The sequence below is a fragment of the Euprymna scolopes genome, chromosome 40 (assembly GCF_053919585.1).
Source record: "Euprymna scolopes isolate OS-2025 chromosome 40, ASM5391958v1, whole genome shotgun sequence".
Classification (NCBI taxonomy): Eukaryota; Metazoa; Mollusca; class Cephalopoda; order Sepiida; family Sepiolidae; genus Euprymna; species Euprymna scolopes.
The window spans coordinates 26,437,785-26,464,148 of record NC_136521.1 but is presented as its reverse complement, the minus strand read 5'-3'; the positions used below and the strand labels follow the sequence as shown (position 1 = coordinate 26,464,148).

The 26,364-nt window shown below is 33.4% G+C and overlaps 1 protein-coding gene across 2 annotated transcripts in view; it reads left to right on the top strand.

Annotated features, from left to right (window-relative positions):
* Positions 1–25,698, top strand: part of LOC145265447 (solute carrier family 68 member 1-like) — a 71,979-nt gene extending 46,281 nt beyond the window's left edge. For both annotated transcript variants that reach the window (XM_080121296.1, XM_080121297.1), the window contains exons 3-5: positions 9,727–9,881; positions 15,830–15,913; positions 24,988–25,698. In XM_080121296.1, coding sequence (XP_079977422.1) covers positions 9,727–9,881; positions 15,830–15,913; positions 24,988–25,258 — 510 coding nt within the window. In that variant the 3' untranslated portion in view covers positions 25,259–25,698. The remainder of the gene's footprint in view (positions 1–9,726; positions 9,882–15,829; positions 15,914–24,987) is intronic.
* Positions 25,699–26,364: the final 666 nt, after the last annotated feature.

The window sequence follows — 26,364 nt, the reverse complement described above, 5'->3', positions numbered from 1 at the left end:
GGAGTTTAACCTTAATCAAAATTCAGAGAAACTCGCTTAATAACTATAGATTAGTTAATGTAAATCTGAAATACGGATTTTGAATGGACAAGTGATTTCAAAACACATTAAAATACTCCAGAAAAGCAGAAATTTGAAAGATTATTAATATATATTGTCAAAATTTGTTAAAATTTCAAAATCAGAGGTATCTGAATTTTCACTCTATTTGCATAAATTAAATTAAACGTAGCCCACATTTCAACACTTTGCGCCTAGCAGCTGTATTGCAAAATTCATAATGATCAGTTAAGTAGTTTAGGAATGAATCCTGTACATAGAAACGTATAAACATAAACACCTAACTTTATAATATAAATGTTTTATCTCGAAGACAGTGGCTGTGGGGTCAATCTTACCAAAAGTTAAAGAATTACTTGGATGTGGTAAGTCATGACATGCAGGCACTCAAATTTCTCTCTAGGTATGACTACACTATTGAGCTCTGGACGAATGTGAACGAATTTTTTAAATGATGAACACATTTAAAATATTTTTTTCTAATATTTTTTATGACATTGTAAAAATTAACTGAAAGACCTTATTCAGACACAAACAACAAAATTGAGGAAAAAGATACTTTATTTTTAAAGATCCTTAAATTAGTGAATAAAAAAAGCTCCCCTTCAACAAATATGACGTTCAGATCTATAAAAAAAAAGATCAACCCATTACAAGAGTTTTAGTACGTATGCAGAATACGTTTTATCAAGTTGGACCAAGAGAATAAGAGAAGATAACCAAATAATTAACATCACATCTATCAATAGGCACAAACTGCCACTGTAACTTGTATCATAAAAGTAAAAAGTCGACACCTATATTCCTAACTTTTTAAATACCAAAAGTATTGAGATTAGGAATCTTCAACATCACGTTTGTTTTATATGCTGACATGTGTTGAACAGCTTTTAGAAACTGTCTTCCAAACTAACCTATTTCATCTATTCTCTCACTTATTTGAAAGTTTTCAAATCATTCAACATTAAAAACGTCCTTATTTAAAGTATATAGGCATTTCTTTTCCTCCAAATAAACTGTATTGAATCATGGTGAAAACCACCTATCAATTTTAAATTGTCTCTATAAAGCTATCATTTAGTCATTCATAGAATATGGTTGTCACATCTGGTCTGGTGCACCAACCACTACCCCCTTTCTCTTGGACAGGATAAAAAAAGTCACTTACACCAAATGGCTTGCACACTGTTTATAAAGCTCCAGTCTCTGTCCCATCACCAAAGTTGCATGTTGTTTTGCAAGAATTTTCATCGAACATGATCTGATGAATTTACTACCCATTTAACTTCCGACTAATCTGACAAACAACAAAATCGTACCTCTTCATTGTAGATGTCCCCAGATTCCAGAAAACTTGCTACTCTAATACCTTTATTGCTTATAGGTTACTTGCAAAATGAATGGCCGATCCCCACTTAAAAATTCTAGAAATTAACCAGTTTTAATGAAAATTTCAGTATTTATTAAAGAATATAATGGACCCATTATTATTTTTTTTTAAATTTTAGTAAAAATGTATTTTGTGTAAACAAAAATACCTTTGAAAAAGTCCTAAAAAATCACATGAATTTATTTTTGCTTTTTTTTTTTTTTTTTTATTAAAATAAAGCATCGTAGATGTTAACAATGAAAAAGAAAAATTTTAAATATTCCAGGAACATTGTGAAAAACACCCCTAAATTCTGTGTTAATTAAATTAATATAACTTGAAGAAAAATTAATTTGTCTAACTATATTATTATTGAATTTAAACATTGTTTATTTAATATTTTCAACCAAAATATAATTAAAAAAATATTTCATGTAGTTTTAATCATAACAATTTTTGCAAAAGTTTCTAAATGTAATATATTTTCCTTGTAGGGCATAAATGTATAAACATCATCTTTAAAAATTTGTTTTTATAATCTTGAAATTGAAAAAATTCAGGACAAGAGTCACTAAGAAAAGAATAATAAAAAAAAATGGGATAATTTTTACTGACGATTAATTTGGAGAAGCACGAAGAAAAAGTATTGTTTACATTGGGGGGGGGGGGCAAAAACAGACAGGGTTTGCATCCTATTTACTGTATTATTGCTGAATAAATTGTATGTTAATTTACTTTTTTCACACTTAAAATGTACTTTTTACTTTTATTTAAAAAAGATTAATTTATCATTATGACACGTTTTGAATAAATCGAGTTATGTAAAAGAATAAAATTGATGTTGCGGGCATTTTACAAAAATTTTAAGGAAAAACATTGATAAACAGAATAAAATAAAATATGCATCAAGTGCGCTTGAAAGCCAAATCTCAACGTAGTAGTAGGAAAATAAGTAAATATTTTACTCGTTTTCAATTTATAACAAATATATTTCGGAGCTATACTCCAACCTCAGTGTGTTTTCTTTTTCCTTTTTTTCTTCTTTCTTGCCATGTTGTAAAGTTGGAGGAAGAAAAGTCTGTAAAGAGCAGCGCGTTGTATCTCAGCGGTTGCATTTTGAAATGTTGGAATTGTGCGTTGGCAACGCAAGAATAACGTCAAGGGTATGAATTTCCATATAGAAATGTTGCTTTAATTTGAATAAAATAAAATACACATCAAGTGCGTTTGAAAGTCAAATCACAACGTAATAGTAGGAAAATAAACAACATGGCAAGGAAGAAAAGGAAAAAGAAAAAAAAAAAACTGAGGATGGAGTATAGCTCCGAAATATGTTATAAATTTCAAACAAGTAAAATATTTGTTTATTTTCCTACGTTGTGATTTGGCTTTCAGGCGCACTTGATGTGTATTTTATTCAAATTAAATCAACGTTTCTATATGGAATTCACACCCTTGGCGTTATTGATAAACAGATTTTATCAATATTTTCAGAATATTACTGAATTTGGGAATATTTTCTATCAATGATACTGTTGGCTATTGTTAAAAATGCTCCTAAATTTAAGAGTTAAATATCAATCTTTATAGATAAAAATAAAATCTTAATTGTATACATTAAAAAATATTATAATAGACACTTTTTATTACAACAAAATAGGAATGATTACATTAAGAATATTTTGATAATATTAAAAAATGCAGAAATTAATGCTTCAATTTCCCTGAATTTAAAAATACAATTGACTTTTTGACATTTTAGGGGCTTCCATAGAAATTTTGCCTGTCACTTGTTTGTCTAGATGTATCAGTCTAGTTTCTGTTATAAACTGTTTTGGGGTATAATTTTCTTTTTTTTTTCTTTCTTTTTTTTTTCTTTCTTTTTTTTTTCTTTCTTTTTTTTTTCTTTCTTTTTTCTTTTTTTCTTTTTCTTTTTTCTTTTTCTTTTTTCTTTTTCTTTTTTCTTTTTTTTTTTTCTTTTTTTTTTTTTCTTTTTTTTCTTTTTTTTTTTTTTACATAGGCATCACCACTTATCAAGACCAAGTGGCCACTCGAGGATAAGGGTTAAAGAGTGTACAGTAGGAAGTGGACAATATAGTAATCGTTAGTAATGGAAATTCAGTAAATTTGTTAACTTATATGGAACGGCTCATCAAAAACTTGTTTATGTTAGACTTGAAGACAACCATATTGTAGTCAGCTGGAAAACGGAAGAAAATTCCATAGGCGTGCAGTTCTAAGAAAGAAGCTTTGTTCATGGAATCTACGTTTCGGTTTAGGCACAGATAAAGAGTGGGGGGAAATTAGTGATAGTGTTCTCTGCTAGACGGGTGTTTCTTGTGAAAGTTTGCCGAGGGGGTGGGGGGGCATAGATTGAAGCTCAGTCGAGCACTTGCCATGAAAATAACAATAAAGCAGAGATAAACTTGCAACATCTCTTCTGTGAAAAAGAGGTTGCATGGAAGAGAAAAGGACATCCCCTACGAGGCTACGAAGTCTACTTTGAACTCTATCAAGGCAGGATAAGTCCTTTCTAGCAGCTCCTGTCCAGATGTGGCAACAGTACTTCATCCTTGGACGTACCTGGCTCTTATATAGATAGAGAATTGCATCAGCAGTGAGATATCTACTTGATCGATAGAAGGATCCCACCATTTTTCCAGTGGCCTTAGCAACAGATTTAATGTATGTGTTCCATTTAAGAGCAGGAGTAAAGATCAAGCCTAGAAGCTTGTCAAAACATGAGGCCTCCCCAAGACGAGAGCTATTCATTTCAATTGATGCCAGATGAGGATCAGAGTGTTGATGATGTAAGATAAAAGCTTTGTTTTAGATGCATTAAAAATAAAAGCCACCTCTTACCCCATTGTACCACTTGCTCAAGATCAGAGGAGAGAGAATCAGAGAGAACTTGGTCGTTTACAGTCTTGGATGTGCTACCATAGATTGTAGGGGCATCAGCATAAATGTCTACAAATGATGTAAGGATGTGATTTGGAAGATCATTGATGTAGATCAGGAAGAGAGTTGGGTTCAGGATGGACCCCTGAGGGACTCCAGCATTAATACTGAGAGCTTCTGATTTCTGCCCATCAACCACTACTCTTATGAACCTATCAGAGAGAAATAATTTAATAATTGAGAAGACATTTCCAGCTATACCGTAGCTGGAGATCTTGTGAAGTAAACTCTATCAAAGGCTTTGATATGTCGAGCAATTGCTCTAGAAAGTTAGCTTCAGCCAAGAGATTCGCTAATCCTATGAGATATAACTGTAAGCACATCTGCTGTAGAACTGGCAGAACGGAAACCATATTGAGTGTCACTTAGAAGGTTATTTTTGCTGAGATGGTTGATTACTTCTCTATTTAAAGGATTCCAGCAACTTACTCATTACGCACAGGAGACTTAGATGAGCGATCACCTGAATTCTTAAATACGGGGTATACTGATGAGATTTTCTAGGGTGATGGGAAGCAATTCTCCTTAAGACAGCGTTTAAACAGTTTTATAAGGATGGGCGCTAGTTCTGGTTGAAGTCTTTGAGTACTATAATTAGAATACCGTCAGGGCCGGTTGCTTTACTGGAATCAAGGTTCTTGATTAGCTTGGCAACATCACGTACAGATATTTGTATATCACATAGCGTGTTTTCTGATACAGGTAGAAATACTGGAGGTTGGCAGCCTTGGTTGCAAAGTGAAGAATCAGCTGCAAAGTGAAGAATCAGCTGCAAAGTTCTTGGCAAAGAGTTTGGCTTTGTCTGATGCTGACGAGATTAGCTCAGATTCATTTATGATAGTTGGGATAGAGCACACACTTCTGTTCAGGATTCTGTTTGCTATTTGCCAAAACTGGTGGGAACCAAGCCGCTTCTCAGCTACTTTGGACTTGACGGACTGAGCATACAACGCTCTTGCGTTCTTTATTACTTTTTTACAGTGGTTGCTGGCAGTTCTGAAAGCTGCTTTAGTCTCAGTACATCATGTTGGAAGCAATGGGGAAGTGATTGCTGTGCGCAATGGCAGCAGCACATTCTGGAGAGAACCACAGCTGGCTGTTAGGTTTTTGCTGGAATTTTTTTGAGGGTATGAAACTGTCTATACCTACAATTAACCATTCCGTCAGGTCTGATACTATTTTAAACATGGAATGCAGAGGTAGATCTGATATAAATGTACGGAAGCTATCCCAGTCAACCATAGAGTATCGATATACTGTATGATGGAGAGGTACATCTGAGGACTTATTATTACTGATACAACAGAGTGGTAGGAAGATCCAAGTGGAGACAGAACAGAAGCTGAACATAGTTCAGGGCAAGTTGTGAGCAAAAAGGTCTAGTAGACTTGCATACTGGCCGTCAGTATCGGGCACACGGGTGGGTTCGTGAACAATCTGAGTGAGGTCGTAAGTAATGGAGAAATCATGACAGAACCTCCCTTCATCATCGGTCTTGTTTGAGTGAGTTAACCATTCCGCATTGTAAACATTAAAGTCTCCACAGATATGAATATTAGCTGAAGGGAAATAGTGTCCAATGCCAGTTTCACTTAGAAATAATGCCTGGTTTAGTCTTATGTAATTGGGTTTCAACCTCTGGAAGGTAGACTCTGGATGACATGGTAGTGGGGGTCTACATTAGAAGTTGGAGATCTGGGTTTAATTGTGTATTTTTTCTTGAAACTTTTTATGATGGAGTTTTGGGATTTGTGGACTAGGTCGATAGACTTGCTTGAAGCAGGGCAAGAGGGAAAGTAAGAGAGAAATAGAAATGAAGAAATATTTATTTTTATTTTTTTTTTTTGTAGCACATGAAAAGGTAATGCCGTTACAATTACCCACTAATTACCATCAAGAGGCATCGAGAGGCCCCACCAGAAGCTACTGCATGGTCCAGAATCCATTCACCAAATGGCAATACAGCAGCACCAGTACTTTGCACCTGTTGATAGGACAGCCTCCTTAGTGGTTAATCCAAGGTTCGGGTCACTGATTATCAGGTGGATAACGTCAGCCCAGATAAAACGTTTACCTCCAGCACGCTTACTAGTGACATGGCTACAAGGATAGAAACAGAAAATTTCCGACATCTCTGGCGGCTGTTCACGCAAAATACTGCCAACCTAGAATACAGCTTTTTCTTCTCCCTTTGTCAGAAAAATCACTCATTAAAATATGAGGACTGAGTGACAAAAAAAGAGAAGCGAGAGAGCTGCCGATAACGCATCCACAATGCATTTTGTACTTTCCATTAAAAAAAAAAAAATCAAGTAATGTACTTAATAAAAATCCATTTAGCGTGTTTAAGGGAAGGTTATGGTGAAAGATTCCCTCACAAACTGAAAATGAATACAATTGCCTAATCTGTTTAGGCTATCAACTTGGATAAAATATAATAAACAACATTTATGGAAAAAATTGAATATTTTTTTTTAGTATCTTATCACTTGACTAATTTGAAATATTTCCAAACACGTAATATTTAGCTTCTAAAGGATTTTACATTATGTGTTGTTTTAATTTCAAATTTAGCTGAATTTTCAAGTTTTTGCAGTTGCCATATGAACATTATTCATAACTTTTTCTTTTTTCATATAAAAATACATTTTTTTCCTTTCAGAGATTAATTTTAGGTTTTAATCTTTCAAACCCAGTTAAACAGTAATTAGAAACTTATAAAAAAAATAGGTCAGCTTTCAAAAACCATGAGCCCTATAAGTTTTCACAATTAAATTGCATGTACTTACAGCTTGCCTTTGAAATTCCTTCCATGTTTTCCTGACTATAACAACATGCAGAATTTAAATGTAATATGAATAAACATCTTGATGCACAAATTTCCAATTAGTATACTCCTATTAATTTGACTTCTAATTTTGGTGGTATCATGCTTTATTTAGGACTAGCAGAACCCATTAACCGGTGGTAGCATCCCCCCCCCCAAAAAAAAAAAATTAAAAATTAAAGTATGGCTATTTTTGTTGCCCAACCCCCAACCTCCTCATGTTAAAAGCAGCTTTTGGAATAGACACCCCATTTTGTGAGTAGGGGTGGGGTTGTCAAAAAATTTGCCCGAAATGTAACTTTGATAATCGCTGTCAAGATTCCCATGCGCAAATACTATGAACGAACAAAAAAAATTTGGTGGTTGCAGTGTCGTTTGACTCATGCGTACTAATCTGGCGAGCAAGATATGGTTCAAGGTATGGTATTTTTGTTAGCGATATTAGAGTTTAGGTGGCAAAATACTCTTGAACTCTCTATCCCTTACAAAGGAACTAAATTCCTGTAGTCACCATGTAAACGGTATTTCAGAAAGTGACAATTTTGAATAAGCAGAAAAAAGAAACAAACATACTTTTCTTTAAATAATAAACATTTATTTGAAACCATATATACATAATTTTATTTTTATTATAAATTAATATAAATAGAACACTTTGTAAATTGAAACAATGTAAACCTTTTTTAATTTTAACTAGCGGGATGGGGGGTACCCGGCATTGTCCGGTATTTGTAGGTGTGTGTATGAGGGAGGGGGGATAATTAATAATCCTGCTTAAATATTATAAAAAAGACGATGTAAAAAAACAAAACCAAAACGAAAAAAAAAATGGCATAAATAAACCTGCGTATGGGGGGGGGGTAAACTAAAGAATAAGCGAAGTAATAAAAAAAATGTTTGGTCGGGAGGAGGGATTGAACCCGGAAGTGGAAAACAATACCAAATACTTAACGGTCTTGACCACGAGTGCGAGTAATAGATTAGCATGTTAAGTTAAAGCTTATAAAGCTAAAAGAAGTTTGATTGACAGGAAGACGCTAAATGAGGTCACCGCACGATCGTTATTTTTAGTTTTCACTTCCCCCAGATGACGGTGGGAAGTGGGGGGAAAGCAGCGAAAGCCGAGAACACAAAGTTTTTCACTGTATTTATACTAAAAAACCCAATCAACACGCGAGAAGCCAAAATAGTAATAATTTTGTAAAAATCGACGTAAATAAATTTATACGCTACGCGCTTTTCTAATTCCTAGATATTATAATAAAGGACCTATATACACAGTTTTAAGCGATAGTAACGACCCCGGGAACGCATGCGAAAGAAGCCTTTTGAAGACATACACGAAATGATCACGCACATTTTGCCTTTTATATATATAGATGTTAAACAACAGAAACAGAATTTTTTTATAATTATGAAAGAAATATTGTTTGCAGACAATTTTAAATATATACACCTAAAATAAAATAGGGGAAAAAATAGGCAAAAACAATTTATCTTTGACCTATTTTTGTTTAAAAACAAAACATTTAATATTAGTTATGTGCAAACATGTTTCAATATATATACCCAAAAGAAAAAATACAATTGGGGAAATATGGCGAAAACAAATTATTTTGGCTTGTGATGTATTTGCGTTTAAAAATAAAAACAAAATGTGTAATAATAGTTAATAGTTAAGCAACTCCTTTTAACAAAAATGTAAATAGCGAGTAAAAAGGAAAAAAAAAAATAGACAGGCTTGAACGTGTAATGGTAAGAGGAAAACGCTTTAGCCCAAGTGTATCTAGCTTTTAGAAAAGGAAGAAAAAAATCTATGTGGTAATATGTAATTGGGGTAATTTATTTATAAAGAATGCCTCTTGTATAGAGGGAAGCCATGTTTGTAAATCTATGAAGTGTTCATTTGTGGTGGAAGATTTCTCAGCCAATGGGATTTGGTGGAATGTGTGCCGGGAGAAATTATTTTTGGATTAAGGAAATGGAAAAATTGTTATGTATATAAGTATATGAGCCAGATAATAAGGGTGTAACCCCATATCCATCCAAAATGAAGACTAACCCCCGGTATTGACTGGGAGTGGTAGGAATATTTTTCATTTATAGTAAAAAATAGCAGTTACTTCCACTTGGTTGCGACTGTGATGATGTTGCTCATAGGACGTAATGTAGGATTTTATTATAACAAATAAATGTAAGATGGTGTTCAAAAGTTGCATAATATAGTGGCTAATCTAGTCTAGACATAATAAATTTGTATGTGGCATCTGTTGTTGCAAACCTATGGTCCAGAGGGAAATTTCTGCAATGGAAATGAACAAAAGTGAAAGAAAAAATGCTCCTTCAAATGCAAGCAACTTCTACTGGTTAGGCAACTTCAGAAACAATACTTCCACAGCTTATTATGAATATACCAGTGAAATTGTACATTTGTTTTCAATTTACGTTTAAGTTTTTATTTTTTTTTTTTATTTATTTATTTATTTTATTTATTTTTTTTTTTTTTCAGATCTTGGTCATTATTTGTACTCCTATCATTGCCAGCGTTGGTTATTATTATGTGATTCTTGGAAATTTCGTGTGTAAAATAATTTTTGGTGGAACAATGTGGATCATAGGTTTATCGTATCCATGGATCTTCATGGCTCTATTACTGCTCGACAGGTGAGTATTTTCTTAATAAAATCAGACACTATGACCTGTTGAATCAGTATTTATTTTTTAACATTGGTTGATAAAGTGACAACAGCTTGCTGTTACGACTGCTATTTTTTCGAACAATCATTTACATTGTCACACTGTTTTTGGCACCTATTATTCATCCGTTTTGTCATTGTTCCTTTTCGAATATTTATATTTTAAGTCACGAAATGTGCACGGTAACAAGCAAGTAAAACAAACATGATGTGCTGAGTTTTATTTATAGATTAAAAGAAAAAAGGCTACATATTCAGTCACACGTTTTCATAAATTTTTATTCACTTTAAAACATGCTTTGAAACAATAAAATCTTACTCTTTGAAAACAAAAAACAAATTTGGAATAGTTTTGCTTCTAAAATGTATATTTAATTTTCATCTAACAAATTTATTATTGTATCTATTTACTATGCCTCCCCACGGGACAGAGTTAGACACCAGGGTCGTTTTTTAACGTGGAGAAAAGGTACAAAAATAAAAATTGTCTCAGTCGTGAAGGATTTCTCCTCCACCGAAAGAGAACAAGAAATAGAAGTGCAGCATCTGAAGAACAGATACTACACTTTGATCTTTTCCCGAAATTGTAACTCGTTCTTTGGCAAGGTTCGAGGATAACATAAAGCGAAAGAACACGATTGAATAACAAACTTGTTTTTATTTTGCTATTTGCCAGGCAAGGAGAGACAACTCTATTTTTCTCAAGCTGGAGTTACTTCCCTTGTTTGCACTACCTTCTTTTTTTTATTGTGGGTTTGATGGAGTGTTAAGTAATTTTTATCTTTTTGAAGGCAAACTGACATTCGGTGGCCAGTTCCATCGAAGATCTTTTTTTCAGAGAGCTGTTTAGAAGATTAGACATGGTGACGTTTTGCTAAAATTAACTACATTGGCTTACCAAACCCGAGAAAGAATATAGTTGTGAAATACTTGTTGGTGTTGGCATAATTTTGATAACAGCAATCCCATTCCAGATCTGGCCATCTTCATTTTTATGAATACTAGCAGACTGCCCAGTCATAAAATGTAATTGCATATGATATTTCAATTTATACAGAGTTCATATTTATCATAGAGCCAATTATCGATTGATTAATGTATAGCAGTGATTTCAAAAGTTAAAAATACAGGGTGGAATGATAAAATTGTTGTCCATTTCTATTTGATGAAAACCGTTTTTCTTTTCTTTTTTTTTTCCTTTTTTTCCTTTTTTTTCCTTTTCTTTTTTTCCTTTTTTTTCTTTTCTTTTTTCCTTTTTTCTTTTTTTCCTTTTTTTTTCTTTTTCGTTTTTTCGTTTTTTTCTTTTCTTTTTTTCTTTTCTTTTTGTTGTTGCAAATCATCTACCAGTTCAGTTGTGGTCAAATCTCAAGAGGTATAGAAGCCTTCTATCATGTTTGAAAGTGACGCAATGTTCAGCGAGCGAGATCGGATATGCGCCACTACTAATCCAAGTTATGACAAACAGATCATTGCCAGCACCCTCAAAATGCAAATCCGGATGGTTAAACGCTTGACGGACATGCCCAGGGTGATGAAAACAAAGTTGGCGGCCAAGGTTATGATTTTAGGTGTTGTTTCAAGTGAGGGCCACATCATGCCACATCACATCCTTGAAGTCAGCTTGAAACTCAACATTAAAGTATACCTGGATGTGCTGAAGAGTGTGGTGATCCCCTGATGCAATCAGGTGGTCGCTGGCAGCCCACAGGTCCAAAAAGACCCAGGCTTGGCTTCAGAAGGAGGGTTATGACTTTGTACCTTTCTCTCACTGGCCCCCTCTTACCCCCACCTGAATCCGCTAGACTACTTTGTTTAGTCATATATCAAGAACATCACCAATGTCAGCCTGATCGCCGCCATCTGCCAAGTATTTGCTTGTGGAAAAAGCATGCTCCCAGTTCTGGACCCGTAATGAGGCGATGAGTGAGGCTTGAATAGATGTCAGCTCTACTATTTGAATTATTTGAATTGATTTTTTTCAATGAAAGTTGCTGTAGAGTTTTTTTTTTTTTATTTTTTTTTTTTTATTTTTTTTTTTAGGGCAACACTTTTCTCATTCCACCCTGTATAACTTGGGTGCTATCAGCTAGAACCGAGACCAAAAAATATAGCTCTCCAGCCTTATTTGTTACTGTATGAGCCACATGCATATAAATTTTTTTTTTTAAATTCTGTTTAACCTAAAAATGTATATTTGCACATATGTAGAAAAGCGCATTAAATCGACTTACACCTGCCAAGTTCCAATTTTCTTTCAATTTTAACCTCTTAGCAGCTATTTTAAAAACCAAGTTGAATTTGTTCCACAAGTCCAAATCCCCTATTTATCTATAGATCAAAAATTGACAAGGGGTGTGGTAGAGACCGTTCCTTAGACAAGGTCACTTATATAGGTTGATAAGAGAGGGGTTAAGGCAAGAAGCTGGTGTTACTCTGGAATACAGTAAATAAACATTTCATAATATTGAATCAAGAAATTTGGCATTGCCTCAAGTAATAACATTAAAATTGAAGGCACAGGTGGATTTCTTACATTTTTATTATTTTAAATACATTAAAACAAAAACATATTTCATTATGGTGTTGATGTTACATGATAAGGGCTGCCCCCTTTTCATCTAAGTATAAAAATAGAGAGATTTAGTTAAAATGAAAATGAAATAGCATAGATGAAATTCGAACCTCGTAATTTAGGTTTAGAAATAGATTACGTGTGAGAATTAGAGAAAGGAATTGTTTAGAATAGAGATAAAATAGTTTCAAGAAAAGAGAATTAGAGAAAGGATTGTTTAGAATAGAGATAAAATAGTTTCAAGAAAAGAATGTGCACTGTCAATTTTGTTAGGAAAATTCAATTGAAAGAATGCAGCTACAAGATAATTTAATAAACATGTTTTTAACATATTGAAAATATAGGTTACTGAGTATAGGTTAAAATTCCTTTTGTAAAAAAAGGAAAAGTTTTGTACACATATGTCCAGAACACGTGTGTATGACGTCATGGAAAATAGAAAGTTCTAGAGATAGTTAGAAACTAAGGAGAAACAGAGAGTCAGAGAGAGTCTGAGGATTCGAACGTCTAGAAGCGAGACGGTCACTTGTGAAACTTAGAATGAAGCTTTGAATTTTTGATGATGAAAACCACGGCCGGTCGTGAGAAGAAATAAACCATCATGTGTTTTTGTAGACGTCGTCTTTGTGTTGTGATTCTGCCAAAAAGGTAAAGTGAAAATTGTATTATGTCTGTATATCTGTGTTATAAAATGTCTTAACATACACATCTCATATCTACAATGTGAACTCTACCATATCTACACTAAGACTGTCTGAACACTATCTCACTTTAAGAGTTCCTTCTTCAACACATCTAAATAATGAACTTTTAATATATATGAATCGTCATAACACGAACACAGAACGCAACAATCCCTCTCTCTCTCTGACTCTCTCTTAATCTCTCTCTAAGACACGACAAGCTCTCTCGAAGACTCACTCTAATAAACCTCTCTCTAAGACTGCACTTTTAACAAGAACAAGAATAATAATGAAACCCTTATATAACATTGACGGGGAAGACAAGGAACTTTGCATTGCAACCAAATTTGAAACCCAAAACCTTTTCTTTTTTTTTTTTTTTTTTTTTTTTTTTTTTTTTTTTTTTTTAAATCATTTTCAATATATTAAAAAAGGAAAGAGGAGTGGGTGAAAAGAAGCCGAAAAGGAAGAGAGATAGAGAATTTATAAGTGTTTGCACATACTTTTAAACTTTTATTTTGTTGTTTATGCCTTCAAGCAACACTAATTAGCCATGCTAGTAAATAAAGAGACATGTTCGTTTTATCTCCATATATAATATTTGGATTTCAGAAATTTCCCTCTGGACCAAAGTATCGTAGGTTTGCAACAACAGATGCCACATACAAATTCAATACATCTACCCTGAGAGCTACTGTCTTATGTAGCTTATGGCAACCATTTCTACCACATTCACTCCTGATTATAAAATGCTGCATTACATCTGATGAGCAACACCATTGCAATCGCCACATCTACTGAGGAAGTTGTTCCTATTTTTCTCTCAATATTTAGTGCTCTCACCGCTACCAGTTGTCACCAGGTCAAATTCTACATTTTTCAACTATAATGGTTGCACACTCTGTAACTGGCTAATACATACAAAGACATAACATATTCTTTCCGATTTCCGAATCCTAAATAAAAATGGCTCCCTAGCCATGTTCCGCTCTTTCTGATTAGCTGAGACCTGACATTCTTATATTCCAGAATGAAACTAATTCCTAAATAAATGAACACTTCTAAAAGTTTACAAAAATGGTGTCGCCCGCCACATGAGACACGAGCATAAAGAATACAAACATATTAACTGCTCATAAGCAAACAATTAAATACGGATAACTTTTATTACTGAAACATGCCCAAGTAAAAAAAAACTTTATATACATAACGTCTTCTCCATCTTTGCTTGCACATCCAGAACACAGCAATGGTTTGGGAGTGTAAACATGGATAAAATACAGACATAGCACTACGCCCTTTCTTTCTTTTTTACACCAATTACCTACACTATAGTTTTAATGTAAATTTCATCACACAGGGAAACAATTGTTTGTTATATACTTGTTTTCACCAATTTTGAATTCTGTGGAGTATTTTATTTAATTTTCTTATCTTGAGATTGTGTACATGTTAACTTTTTAAAAATTGGAGGGGGGGTAAATTTGTACATTAGGTCCACAAATGACGACTTTTATAGATTTTCAACTATGCTGATTAAGAAAATCTTGTTCAAATTTTGCAGAGACAAGTACTTATAGAGATATAAAGACCTGTATTATGCCCTGTAATTCACTGGCTGCCAGGTTTGTATGTACGCACAATAAGCAAATCTACTTTTCTCCTACCAATACTGCCACCCACCCCCTATTATTTTTTTTTTATTTTTTTTTTTGCAGGTATGCTGACAATGATTATCACAGTTAAATCTGGGGGAATTATCCCCCGTCCCCCCAAAAAAAGGGTGTGGTCTACTCTGAAAGCCATTCTTTACCTGGGGATGTTGGCGGTGCCTATTCCAAACACCGTTCTTAAGATAGGAAATCCATTCTTAACATGGAGAATTTGAGATGTCTCTTCCAGATGACATTCTTAACATGACAATACTCAAAGACGTGAAGTGAAAAAAGTTGTAATTGTTTTGTTTTACATGTTATAAAAAAGATGACATAAAGCTGGAATTTAATTTAATACTATTAGTGGAAGAGTTGAAAAGAAGAAGACTTGAACAACAAACGAAAACAGCTAGGACTGCTACCACTGATTTCAATAATTCTAAACAGTTCATATACAGTGAGAATCCCTAATTTCTAAAACTTTAGTTTTTACTTTCCATTATTTTTCTAATGAACCAGTTTTCATAATTTTATTAATCATACTGATTTACACATTCCCTTAAATGCTTTTTTTTTTCTTTTTTTTTTTTTTTAAAACAGTACCTGCATGTTATCCCCCAAAACCACCAGTGAAAGATTATTTCATTTTAACTACAGCCACTAGTGTCTGCAAATGTTCAGGGATGGCAGTGGCCACCAACAACAACCGTAGTTTACTTTTTTGCAGGGGTGGGGGTTCCATCAGGCAACGCCGGTTAACGTGTCCTGCTAGTTTAATTAATATTTAGCTGACAATGATTATTGTTTTTTTACAGAAGAAAATCTTTTTTATTTCTGTTGACAAATATTTTTATTCCAAATTAACTGTAAATTATATATAGATCAATGTAGAAAGCGACATGGAATTTTCATGTGCTCTCGCTAATAATTTATAATGTCCAACTTAAAGCATTGTTTTTGTTTTTTGTTTAAAATGCCATGAACTACTTTTTCTGCATTTTTTTAGCACGTACACATTTGCTGCCTCATCTCTATTCAACATGCCACTTGCTGATATTGCTGATGAAAATGCCCAAAAATATAAACGCCTGTAAGTAGATTGATATCGTTTAAAACGTTAATTTCTCTGATAAAAAGTTTATAATGAAGCAACAGTTGCACAATTTCTAACTGCACTTCTAGAATTAAATCCAATGACAAGGAAAAATCCAGGACAACTTGTAAGCAATACTGGGGTGAATGAAGATGGACTGCTGTTGTTTCAGAGTTTTCCTTTCGTGAAACTAATTCTTGATTGAAACTTAAGGTTCTGTCTCTACTATTCCCTCATAACTGGGGTAAAATGTGAAGGATTGACTCTTCAGCAGGGATTCTTAACCAGGGCTCACATAAGCTTTAAGGGATCCCACAAAAAATAATTATACATTGGGAATCTATTATATATCTGAATATAAATAGTATATATAACAATTATATAACCATTGATGATAAAAACTTGGTTTGAAGTAAAAATAAGGATTTAATTTTAAAATCATATTAAAATTTGTTACGAGAAGCTTAATATTTTAAGTGTTATATATTAGGTTAATCTACTCTATAAAAATTTTATGTATAAATAAATTAATCCAAATTCAAACAAAAGGAATGATAAAACTAAATTAAATTTATCACTATACATTTCATTAGATTTTAATGGATAGATAGTTATAGGAAATAGCACTGACATCTAATCAACACTAATAAAAAAATTTTTTTTTTTTTAAAGTTGATGCATTATAACTGATATCAGTTAGTTTTATGATCTGTGTCTTTATATCTTACAACTTATATATTGACATAGCTGGGTTATATTAAAAAATTAGGGTTAGATTAAAACATTTAATTATAGAGAAAAATTTACCTTATTACTAGCGGGGGGGGGGGGCAGTTTTGCCCACTTAAATATTATATTTTAATTTGTCCAGATTTCATATATATTATAGAATTGTGATTTCAAAAGTAAAAATAAAGTATTTGGGTGCCATCAGCTAGAATCGAAAGAAAAACTAGCATTCAAAGTGACGTTACCATTGTACCAATGTGACACGCATATGAACTGAATAAAAATAAAAATGAATGCACAAAATGCATAGCGATTTTTTTTTTTTTTTTTTTTTTTTTTTTTCCAATTTTGACCCCTTAAAAACTGTTTTAATCAACTAAAGACCCATAAAAGAACGGTCAAAAAAATATCCAATCATTTGAAGCCCCTAGCATCGCTCTGCAACTTTTAATTTCGGAAGAGATAGTTTGAAAATATGGAGACAGACAGACAGACAGACATAATGAGTTTTATAAATTAGATAATATAAAGGGAAATGTTTACAATCAACTATAAGCCATACAGGTCCATTTGTTTAATTGTAAAATTGATTATAAAAACCAAGACTAGGAGTGTATATTCTTACAAAATGGTCAGCTGAATTTACAACTTTTTAAAACAAACCTTTAGTAACGTGTAATAGTGATAGTAAATATTAAACAGCGTTTATGTTGATTGAGATTGTCGGACTGACTTCCTCGTCTTGGTTGTTATTGTCACAACGTTTCGGCCGTTTTGCCCTCCGGCCTTCGTCAGGTGTTTTGTATCGAACTGGGGAACTGTTTGTTAGGAGTCTCGAACCCAACCCTTTATTATTATTACGGGGGTACTGTGTTCGGACTCCAGCTAGGCTTTGGGACATAGTTGCTGATTCACTGTTTTCAATGTTAAAATGGCAGGCCTAATCGCAGATGGTAGGTAAAATAAAGAAGGACCCAACTTTGAAAACCGAAAGAAAGCTGTTACAAATCCTTACCAAAAAGAAGGAACACATCGCTCCGATGACAGCTGGTCCAGTATTACAGTAAGCTACCACATATGTACGGTCTCCCCAAGATACACAAAGACGGTATTCCACTCAGACCCATAGTGAGCTGCCGAGGCTCAGCATGCCACCCACTGAGCAGGTACCTTGTGGATATAATAAACCCATTAGAAGGCAAGTCAGCAACACATGTAAAGAATTCTGCCCACTTCACGGAACTGATCAAGGGAGCACCCATCAGTACAAACCAAATGGTAAGCCTAGATGTGGTTAGCCTGTTCACTAAAGTCCCAACTAGTGAGGCACTAGCAGTAATTCAAGACAAACTAGCTGCGGACCTCTCCATAAAAGAGCGCACATGTGTACCATTGCCAAACTTAATTGAAATGCTGACATTCTGCATAGAAACAACCTACTTCAGAATGGGTACTGACCTATATCGACAAGAGGAGGGACTAGCTATGGGCTCGCCATTATCACCAGTGATGGCGAACATATACATGGAATACTTCGAAGACATGGCCTTAGGTTCAGCTCCCTTAAAGCCCACCATGTGGCTAAGATACGTTGATGACACCTTCATACTCTGGCCCCATCAGGAAGACATCCAGGCTCTCCTAGACCATGTGAACTCAATAAGACCATCGATACAGTTCACAATGGAGAAAGAAAAAGATAACCAGCTGGCCTTCCTTGATATACTCATATCACGCACAGCATGGGTTTAAGACATCCGTATATCGCAAGCCTACCTTCACCGGACAATACCTAAACTTCAACTCCCATCACCCATACAGTATCAAACATGGACTCACACGCTGCTTACAACATCGAGCAGAGACAATAAGTAGCGACACCATTACATACCACCAAGAAATGGTCAGATTGAAGAATACCCTCCGTCGTAACAACTACCCCGATAGCATACTATCCACCAGACGTGTTAATAGTATAAGAGAGGAGAATGAAACCCAAAAACCTCCAAGGTCTGCCTACCATACATACGAGGCATCTCCGAAAAGATTCAGAGAATATGTGCCCCCTACAACATCAGGACAGTATTCAAGAGCGAGTCAACACTCAGACGATACCTGGTACGAGTGAAGCCCCGCATGGATGAGAACATGACCAAAAACTGCATATACTCCATCCCATGCAGTTGCAGAAAGGTTTACAAGGGTGAAACATGCCGCCCCCTTAAGGTAAGGGTGGAAGAACACCGAAAAGCGGTAACTAAAGAGGAGATGGAAAAATCGGGTATAGCCAACCATGTCTGGATGGAGAGGGGGGACCATCGCCCCCTATGGGATGAAGTAAAAATAATAAACAGAGAGACCCACTGGAAAGTGAGAAAACTTAAAGAAACGGCTCACATGCTCGGACATAACAACCTACTGAGCAAACCAAGCATAGAACTGAATGCAATGTGGACACCTGATAGAGAGAGAAAACCTTGAATAACAACATAGGTTTAACATTAACAAAAAAAACAACTAAGAATTGTCCTAGTGACATATGGCCAAGTGGTCCTAGACATTGTATCAAAGTTTAGTTACCCAAAGGTGCTGAGTTCAATCCTGAACGAAGGCAGTGAAAAAGTAACATTCAAAACAGAATCAGCAACTATGTCCCAAAGCCTAGCTGGAGTCCGAACACGGTACCCCCGTAATAATAATAAAGGGTTGGGTTCGAGACTCCTAACAAACGGTTCCCCAGTTCGATACAAAACACCTGACGAAGGTCGGAGGGCAAAACAGCCGAAACGTTGTGACAATAACAACCAAGATGAGGAAGTCAGTCCGACAATCTCAACCAATGAAAACACCTCATCTCAAAAATACAGACAATTACTAGCGCTTATGTTTTGTAGAAAAATTGAAGGGAAAATATTAGAAGGGAATTAAGAGGAGATGATATATATTAGCAGGCCGCCTGGTAATGCCCAGTCACAAAATATGCTTAAATATGATATTTTGATTAATGCAGATTTTTTATTTATTATTATATTGGACCCAATATATATAGTAATGATTTAAAGTGTTAATAAAAAAAAATGAAACAAATGATTCGTCGTCACCACCGAGAATTGAAACCAATATGTTTAGCTTATGATTTACTTTTTTCCTTGATGTTAATGCCTGAGTTATGAAGACATGTTTGCTGCAAGGCTAAAAATTAAAAGATGAATATTACATTACACATGCATATTTGTAATGCCATCGTTCAACTTTCACTTGACAAATTCCATTTTTTTTTTTTTTTTTTTTTTTAATTTTCACTTTTGCACCGATTTTCCCTGGCTAAAACCCAAATATAAAATTTTGCATTGGTTTAAATACCCTATATATTAAGTTTCATGTCTGTAGACTCAAAACTGACAGAGGCGTTTGGTGGGCAAAATCTTTTTAATATATATTGATAAGTTTCTTTACTATAAACTTTTTACGCAAATATTACGCAAGTATAAATCATGTAAAATATCTGCATGAATATAATTACACGTAATACTTAACTAAAGATGATCATCCTATAAGAAAACCGAAAAAACTAATAGGGAATTAATTAAAATGAATGATTAAAAGAATATGCAAATTAGCTAGATCTTTTGCAGATGAATGTAATTCCATGACGCATATATAACAAAGTTGTATTTTCTTTTTAAATAAATAAAAAAAATGTTTTAATATGAATATCAATACATACAAAAAAAAGACAAATTTATAGGAATATAGATATTTGTCTAAAAAGTATATTGTGGAACCAAATAAAATGGGTTAATGTGGTATAACAAATTAACCTATTCCATTTGGTTATTTGAGTCAATAAAAATATAAAAACATAAGAAAATTGAATTATAGATATAGTGGCAATCTGGAAAAAATGATTAAAAAACATAACAGAAACATTCTAAACAATACAAATGAATCGAACACAAATAGATTAACTAACTTATCTAACTGCTTGAGTGTTCACTTAATAGGAATTGTTTAGTAAGCTCTGTAGTATATAAAACTACAATATCCACCAAAGAGTACCCAAATATCAAATTTTTTATTGGCATGGCTAATAACACTTTCAAGGAAAGATTCTTAGATCATAAATGCTCCTCCGAGAATCCAAATTATAAATCACTTCTTATATATTAGAATGAACTAATTGGACAAACTGTTAAGCAGAATATCCTGAACAAAGCTGAAACATGTTCCTCCCTTAACTCACCTTGTTATTTATGTCTTGCTGAAAAATTGTATATGACAAGATTTGAAGATAGTTATTCAATAAAAAACAAGAAACTTTAAGTTGTAGGTATTATAAAAGAAGTTTTTCATCAATCTAAAATCAACTAAAAGTAATTTTTTAAAACAAAACTTTTTTTAGTATTAATATTTTTATAGACTATGAACCTCAATTTGTTTTAGATCTTGGTATTTAATTGTAAACATTTCCATTTATATTACCATAAGATAAATTTCTCTATACTTAAATGGTTTATACTTGCTCTTTACACTAATTTTTCAATTCAACCCAGTTATCTCATTATAAGCTTGAAGACCTAATGCATAAATCATAAACCTAACATAAAAAAAATAATTAAAATACATAAATTTTAATTGGTGTTTATTAGATGTCAATATTACTTCCAATACTATATTAACTATCTATCCATTAAAATCTAATAAAATGTATAGTAACAACTTTTATGAATTAGATATATAAAAAAAATAACAAAATTTAGCATAAAATATTTCAATGACATATTGTATGCATTACCTTGGAGATTGCAGACAATTTAAAAAGGCTCACTCCCTTCTCGTCTCCCCTTTATATCTAGCCTTCACTTGGCTGATTCATTATTTCTGAGTACATAACACACATGGGCATTCTGACATAATTTAAGTAATGAAAGACAGCTCCATTATAACTGATTAACCCAGCATCCCCTTTCTTTAAAAAAATCATGCATATCTAGATGCTTAAATCTTAAGAAAAATGCCTCCAAAACTTTTCTTTTTTTTTTTTTTTTTTTTTTTTCATTTTCGTTAAATAAAGACTGAAACAGTAAATTTATTGTAGCGATTTTTGATAATTTGTTTCCTTAAATTAATTAAAATATATACACAGACATGACAGAAAAGAATAGACACTAAGATAAAAAAAAAAAAAATTTCCTAAGATTGATATATGCTTATTTATATTTTCAGATAAAAATAGTGCTGAAATAATTTATAGTATCTCATTAAAATTGCATCTAACAACATTGATGCATGCCAGGAACCAAAGGAGCATCAAACCTATCAGAATTTCTGCGATGACAAATCGTGGGTCAACATGAAGGTAGTGTTAGTCAACACAAATTCGCAGGAAATCTTTCAATACCTTTTTCTACTGTTAATAGCGTGATCGTACAATTCACAAGAGAGGACAAAGAGTGCACAAAATATCATCCAGTTTGCCGGGGCCCTCTGAAAGAATCTTGCATCTTGGGAATAGAATTGTTGAAGAGGATCCTCGATGCAAAGCCTCTGACATTGCAACACAAGCTGGTGTCGGTCTCAGAATAATTGTCAGATATCTTCACAAGCTGGGCCAGTATGGTAGAGCGACTAGACTGAAACCTCTTTGTTCTACTAATATCAAGCACAGAAAAAATTGAACTTGTGAGATGGTGGAGAGACCTTCTGGACCAATGTCATTTTCTCTGATGAGTCACGATTTACATTATTTTCCGACAGTAGAAGGGTATGAGTATGGAAGATATCTCAGCAAGAGCTTGACTTAAAAAGAGCTTGCAGCCAATGCTGAAACATGAGGGTTTCTCGGTTATGTTATAGGGTGTAATTTGGAGTGATGGTCACTCAAGCCTGTTGGAGTTCATAGGAAGCATCAACTTTGCTAAACATGTTTCAATTTTACATGAAAAACTCCAATATTCTCAAGTCATAAAATGAACCAAGTTAACTTTTTATTTATGGAAGACGGAGCTTCTTGTCATTCTGCTAGGGTGACACAAAATGGGATTAATAAACTTCCATGGCCAAGTCAATCCCCAAATATGAACCTAATTGAAAACCTTTGTGGCATATTAGACCAGAACCTTTGCAAAAAGAAAAGGAAGCCATTTTCTAAGCTTGAACTTTTAGCATTAATGCGTCAGATATGGTAAGAAATTCCTCAAGATGATATTCGTCAACTGATCAATGCCATGGTTTTTTTTTGGTTTTTTTTCGTTAAATAAAGACTGAAACAATAAAGGTCCAAGCATTAAAAACAGCAAAAGGAATGTCAACCAAGTATTAGTTATTAAATTTATGGCCATTTATTTTTGATTTTGTTTTATAAATTATATGTTTATTGAAATAAGCTGATTCTATGAGTGTCGATTCTTTTCTGTCATTTCTGTGTATATACTATATACAGCTCTTTTAGCTTTTTTAAATGAACATAGGGTTACTAAATTTTCTTACACATTGCATAAAAATGTTGAATGGCATTCTCTACTACCAGTCATGTTACCAATTAATACCTATTTGTAGTAGAGTTGAGGAGTCTGAGCCAAGTTGGAATTCCTAAAATTTCCAGTGTCTGATCCGAGTATTTTGTTTGTTAGACGGATGTTGTATATCTATTATATAAAGAAGTTGTCTGTGTGTTTTATTGTATAAAAGGTAGTGGTCTGTTAGTGTATATGTATGTATATTTGAATATACAGCTAAAAGCTGAAAAATACAAAACAGACTACCATAAATTTGGTATTGTCTAACGGGGCATAGACCCGGATTTATAATATCTAAAAATTAAAAAAAAAAAATGTTCATTCTGTTAAGGTGAACCAAGTCAGCTTTATTGAAAGGAGGGGGCTGTTTTTTCCTGGATTTCTAATGTTGTGTATAATTTTAAAAAAAAAACAATGTATTTATGTATTAATTTGAAAAATGCATTATGATATCTAGGAAATGGTATACAGTATAGAAGAGTGCACCATTTTATCATAGATAAAACGGATGTGTTTAAATGCAGTGTTTCATGGAACAAACAATTTCTTTGTTTTTTGTTAATGTCGTACACCAGACAAAGTACACGCTTGCTGAAAACCAATACAATTTTTTTTTTTTTTACATGGAAGTCACCACTTATCAAGGCCCGGAAGCCATTCGGGGATAAGGGTTATTGCGTATACAGTAATCAATGGGATAGTATCATAGTAATCGTTAGTATTGGAGATTTGATAAAGTATCTTACTTAAGGAGGCGGTTCATCAGGAATTTGTTTATGTTGGACTTGAAGACATCCAAGTTGTAGTCAGGTGGGAAACAGGCAGACAGAAGAGAGTTCCACTAGCGTGCACTTCTAAGAAAGAAGCTTTGTTCATGGAATCTACATTTTGGTTTTGGCACAGTTAAAGAGTGGGGAAAATTTTTGACAGTGGTTTCAGCTAGACGGGTGTTTATCTTTATCATGAAAGATTGGCAAGAGGGGACCAGGGATTGGAGTTCAGATGATTACTAATACATATAATAATTAAATACCATATTGGATAAGAAGTATTTGTTAGTCGATACAAAATGCTCGATATATTAGATAGCAAATATGCACAAATATTGTGTTGCCGGGGGGGGGGGAAATAATTTTGTTATACAGTTTTTTATAGAAGATCGACTCGGCTTTGCTCACGATAAGAAAATGATAGTCATAAAAATGTGTGCAATATGCTAAGAATAGCAGGTATGTTCAAATGCAATTTAATTTTTTCTCATTTATATGGTCCTGAGCCATGCCAGGTAGCCCATTATATAAAGCCCTGATGGTTTATTATTGAAAGTGCAGATGTATATGTATGTGTGTTTGTATGTCCAGCAAAAAGTAAAGAACTACAAAATGAAGAACACCAAATTTGGTATATTTTTGATCAGTGTTGCCCTGGATGGATAATATCTAAAACTTGAAAAAAATTAATTCTCTTGGGATCAATTGGGTAACAGTTTTGTCAGGGAGGAGGCGGTCAGGTTTTCAACCATTTTATTTATAAATTTAGAAAGAAAATTGTCAACTCAGTTCTCAGGAATCTTTTATATAAAGGAGAGCTGTATGAGTACAGCTAATGAGGAATGGGCTAGATGAAGAAGAAAGACGGAGTTGGGAATAGTGAGAGGGAAAATTATGAAAGTGAAAAATCGAAAGACAGAGAGAGAGAGAGATATAAAGATTTTAATAGGAATATAACTTTTGCCCTTGCTAGTACTATATATGATATTAATATCATTTTTCTGTGCTTTTTAATAAATTGTCTTTTTCTTTTCTTTTTTTTTTTTTTTTTTAGGCAACCAGTCTCTTCAATGATATTTGGTATGAATGCATTGGTTGTGAAACCTGCAATCTCTCTCACACCAATGCTTGTTGTGAGTGTGCTCAATACCTATGGTTACCAAGATCTCAAAGACAACAAACTCTCTGATATTCAAACAGTGTTTCTAAAAGACACAATGTTCAGATTTTTGTACACAATCCCTATCTTACTCGGCAGTTTACAGTTTGTTATTTGGATGTTTTTTTCATTGCGATACACACATAAGGCACCCATATGCCAATAACACTTACTGTAGAATATGTTTTGTTTTTTTCAAGTGACATAATTTACATACAAATATACACATATTCTAAGTAAATGTATACAAATATACACATATTCTAAGTAAATGTATATAAATTGGGAACAACCAAAATAATTAATTTGGCTCACTTCATCTTTGCAGTATAAAATGGTTTCTTGTATAAAAAAAATGATTTTACACATTTGTTTGATAGAAGCAAATTTGAATAAATAATGAAATAAACTATTTTTATACTTTTAGTTTACAAACTGTACCTTTTACCATTTTTTTTTATGTTTAATGAAAAAAAGTATTTTTATTTTCAAAAAATGTACCTATGATGTCACAATGACCTGTCTAATTCATATAGGTAATGTGAAATGACATAACAAAATGTTATATTTACATTCGGAAAATAAAAATGTCATTATTTACTGTTATTGAATGTTACAAATGTGTCAAATAATTTTGCCCCACTTGTGTGCCTGTGTGTGTAATATATATGTGTGTGTGTGTGTACACATACATACACTGATGGCTGTGATTATCAGCTTTTTTTTGGCAGGCTCAGTTTCAATTAGGATTTGTACACGGTGCTCAATGCCTTCTCAAACAGAGCTATGTAATACTTACAAAGATTATGCGATTTTTTTTTTTTTTTTTTTTTTTTAATACATCATAACCATGGATTCCCCACTTGCCCCAATCCGACACTAAGTGGACTTTAAATAGTGGAATCGTTATGGGTCTGTTTCCTATGCCCCTGCTATGCCCAGGAATCTCCTTAAACTCCTAACATTTTTTGGTATGGGAATCGTCGTGGAATATACTCGAGGCATTCACGGGCGGCAATGTAAGGCAAACAAAAGAGACACAAGTCGACACGGGTATGAGAATTATTAAATCAACAATTTATTTAAACAAATTGAACCGGGTAAAATGTAACTACGAAAACAGAACATGCAACTGAAATCATAACTGAAATAACATGAAAAAAAAAAGAATAAAAGAATATATACATGCAGACAATGATTTGGGACAAGGAGAGGAGAGGGGGGGTGAGTGATATTTCGATTGTCTTAGGAAGGTTCTTTTTGTTCTCTTCG